At 45.2% G+C, this 3,275-nt stretch overlaps 1 protein-coding gene across 1 annotated transcript; it reads left to right on the top strand.

Annotated features, from left to right (window-relative positions):
* Positions 1-1,617: 1,617 nt before the first annotated feature.
* On the top strand, positions 1,618-2,900 carry CHCHD1 (coiled-coil-helix-coiled-coil-helix domain containing 1). Its single transcript, XM_065894584.1, has 3 exons — positions 1,618-1,767; positions 1,893-2,011; positions 2,602-2,900. Exons 1-3 carry the CDS (start codon positions 1,644-1,646, stop codon positions 2,713-2,715), a joined length of 357 nt encoding a protein of 118 aa, XP_065750656.1. The 5' UTR covers positions 1,618-1,643; the 3' UTR covers positions 2,716-2,900.
* Positions 2,901-3,275: the final 375 nt, after the last annotated feature.

Below are 3,275 nucleotides of genomic sequence, written 5' to 3'. Positions count from 1 at the left end.
TCTCCTTTATTCCTCTTACTATAACAGTATTCAAAACCAGGTGCTACATTTCTACAAGGGAAAGCAGAACCAGGAATAGCCACATGGCTATCTAACTAAAGGCTTCACTTTCTCTGTGGAGAAAGCAAGCAATGTGAATTTTCTCTGGATTGGGGCCCAGCCTGCTCTGTATACAGTAGCAGACTTGGGGTTATTGGTGGTAGAAGTTCTGATAGGAATTAGCTTTATTTGTGTTGCTGCAGTGGGGGTGGAGCATGGGGCTGATGCCTTTATTATTCCTGAGTTGCTTCTTCGATTATCACAGGTTTAATTTTGTATAATAAATGGCTTCTTTTTAAACATTGTCTTCTGCTTGGTTTTATTTCTGGGGTGAAGATGGTAAAGCTGGAGACTTGCAAAAATATTTCAAACATTTGTTCATTTAACAAGTATTTATTGGCACTACTCTAGGCCTTGGGGATAGCACTGAACAAGATAGACAAGGTCCCTTCTCTCATGATGCTTACATTTTAAATGGGTGTTGGGGGGTAAGGCTGTAAACAAACAATAAATGAACAAGATAATCCAGACTATGATAGGTATTCTGAAGAAAATAAAACAGGTTGGTGGTGGTTTGGATGGAAGTCAGGGAAGTCCTCTCTGACATGAACTGGGACTCAATAGAAGAAAAAGAACCAGTCATGCAGAGATAAATGGGAAGATTCCAAACATCTGTGATAAGTGATTAGCACACACTAAATATTGCTTCTCCATAGTAGTCATCTTATGAACTACAAGCTTGTCCAAGTTATGCTTCCATTACCAGAGACACTTCTTGGAGCTCATGTGTAAATGCCTTGAGAATGAGTGGTTCATCTTTGGATTGAGTTTTGTAAACAGCTAAAAGTCACTTGGTGGGGAGGAGGGGGCGGGGGGAAGAAAGTAACTTAGAACCAAGTCTGATTAAAGGTAGGCATCATAATTGAAGGGCCAAGTGTATAAATAGGAATGGTACTGCTAAGTACCTTCAGAGGATTGGCGAGAGGATTAACTAAAACGATGAATGCGAGAAAGTGCTTAAACCTCACCCAATCCAGTGAGATCACTACAAATGAACAAACGATATCTAAGCGCAGCAGCTGTTAGAGTAAATGAGCCTATTTTTCTTCGCGGCTTCAGAGTGGCTCTAAAGGTAATCAAAACCAACAGTTCTTAAAGGTTTATTAAAATAAAATCATTCCCAATGTAGCATCTTAAACTCTCATATTTTGGTTCGCTCCTATTCTCTCTGCCCTTGCCTGTGTCAATCACCCTCTAACCCAGACTTTACCACCAGAAACTAGAGTCCATTTATCAGGCCTCTTTCCTGGGTGTTCCCGGCCCAGTACTGCCCCAAGACTTCAGAGCCCGGAGCCTACAAGAGTCAGCGTAGATTCACAAAAGAGTCCCAAAGACTCCCCTCCTAACCTGCACACGGGTCTGCACCAGGCGGGATCCGAACCCGGCATCAAGACGACTCCGCCAAGAAAAGAAAAAGGTGCATGCTGGGGCGGGAGCGGGGGGGTGGGGGGGTGGGAGAGGTTGTCGCCGAGTCTCGTCGAGCTCGTAGGGGTCACGCAGGGTCACGCACGGCGCCGCAGAGCCTGCTGGGAGCTCGGTGAGCAATGGCGACGCCCAGCCTCCGGGGTCGGTTAGCAAGGTTTGGAAACCCGCGGAAGCCCATACTGAAGCCCAACAAGCCCCTCATCCTAGCTAACCGTGTCGGGGAACGGCGCCGGGAGAAGGGCGGTGAGCAGTCGGATCCGTGGAGGCCCCAGAGCGGAAGTCGGAGGAGTGCAGAGGGCTGCTGGGTGGGAGGGCCGGAAGGTAAGGGTCTCCTTATGACTGAGGGTCCCCGCGTTCTGCTCTTCCAGAGGCGACTTGTATCACGGAGATGTCAGTAATGATGGCTTGCTGGAAGCAGAATGAATTCCGCGACGAAGCGTGCAAAAAAGAGATCCAGGACTTCTTCGATTGTGCTTCGAGGGCTGAGGTGACAGGAGACTCCTGGGGTGCCCTTTTGGGAGGAAAATGGGGGGCATACAGTAATGGTTCTTACTGTCTCTTGCTAGGAGATAAGAAAGTCCCTCTCATTCTAAAAGGGCGAGGAAGTTTTTGGAAGCTACCTGAGTCACGCCAAAGTGGGAAAGGTTACCGTTTTGAAGGCATTGTGATCTTGAGCGATTTGTTTCACTGGTTTTAGCTTTACTTGGTGCAAGATGAGGTTAATATTAGTATCCACCTTACAGAATTTTGTGAGTGTCAAGTGAAGAGATGAATGGGAAAACCACTTTGTAAAGTTTAAATTGCTGTTCAAATAGACATTATTGTCTGAAGTAGAACTAAAGATAGTAAAGGACAGGTTGTTTGGTTTCCAGCCTAGACTTAATTGCCAGCTGGCATGGTAGCTTCAGACCATACAGTCATTCTTGGGTCCCAAGTCCTTCTGATGAAAGGGGACTGGGAAGATGACACAGATCTCCAGGCTGGTTAATACCTTAGTGTGATTTGGGGTGTTGTGAGAACTATTAGCTTAGGTCAGGGCCAACTTTGGAGCTATCATTTTAATTTTTGTTCTTTCAGGCAGCCCGAAAAGTGAGATCAATCCAGGAGGACCTGGGAGAGTTGGGGAGTTTACCCCCCAAGAAATTGAATAAGTTGTTACATAGGTTTCCTAACAAACCTCATGTCAGCTGAAAATGGAGAAGCATTTTCAATGACTGGACTATAGCTTCTGAGAACTATGCAGAGGCATTTTAGAGATGTTTGCACTGCCATGCTGTCTTTGAAGAGTAGGAGGCAAAACACTTTATTTTACCCTTTGGAATCATTATGTGGGTGGAAATTATGCTTTATGTTGAAATAAAATCCTCTGAAGAGAACTTGGCCTTTTGTTGTGGATTAGGTACTCCCACCATAGTTGAACCTTGTGTCCTCCCCTACACTCTGGAAGGTCTTTGCTCCCTAATTTGCACCAGGTGCAGGACAAAAACCTTTGTCTTGTCCTGCATTTGAAGTCCTGTATACCATTTAATGCCCTTGCCTTTGGATGCATTAAGGATGTTGGAGTCTGTCTATATGCAGAGTTTTTTGCCATCATCTGTAAGTATTTAGCGACTACCTATTTTGTGCATAACCCCTGCAGCGTGCTGCGGGAATAATCAGAAGTTCACAAACTGATGACCCAAAGTTACTGCAGATGAATTTTATTTGGCCCACACAGTTAAAATTTTGTTTTTAAATTAGCTGGCCACATT

This window comes from Phocoena phocoena, chromosome 16, assembly GCF_963924675.1.
Source record: "Phocoena phocoena chromosome 16, mPhoPho1.1, whole genome shotgun sequence".
Lineage (NCBI taxonomy): Eukaryota > Metazoa > Chordata > Mammalia > Artiodactyla > Phocoenidae > Phocoena > Phocoena phocoena.
Note: the sequence above shows the minus strand (reverse complement) of the source record. Positions and strands in the feature narration are given on the sequence as shown.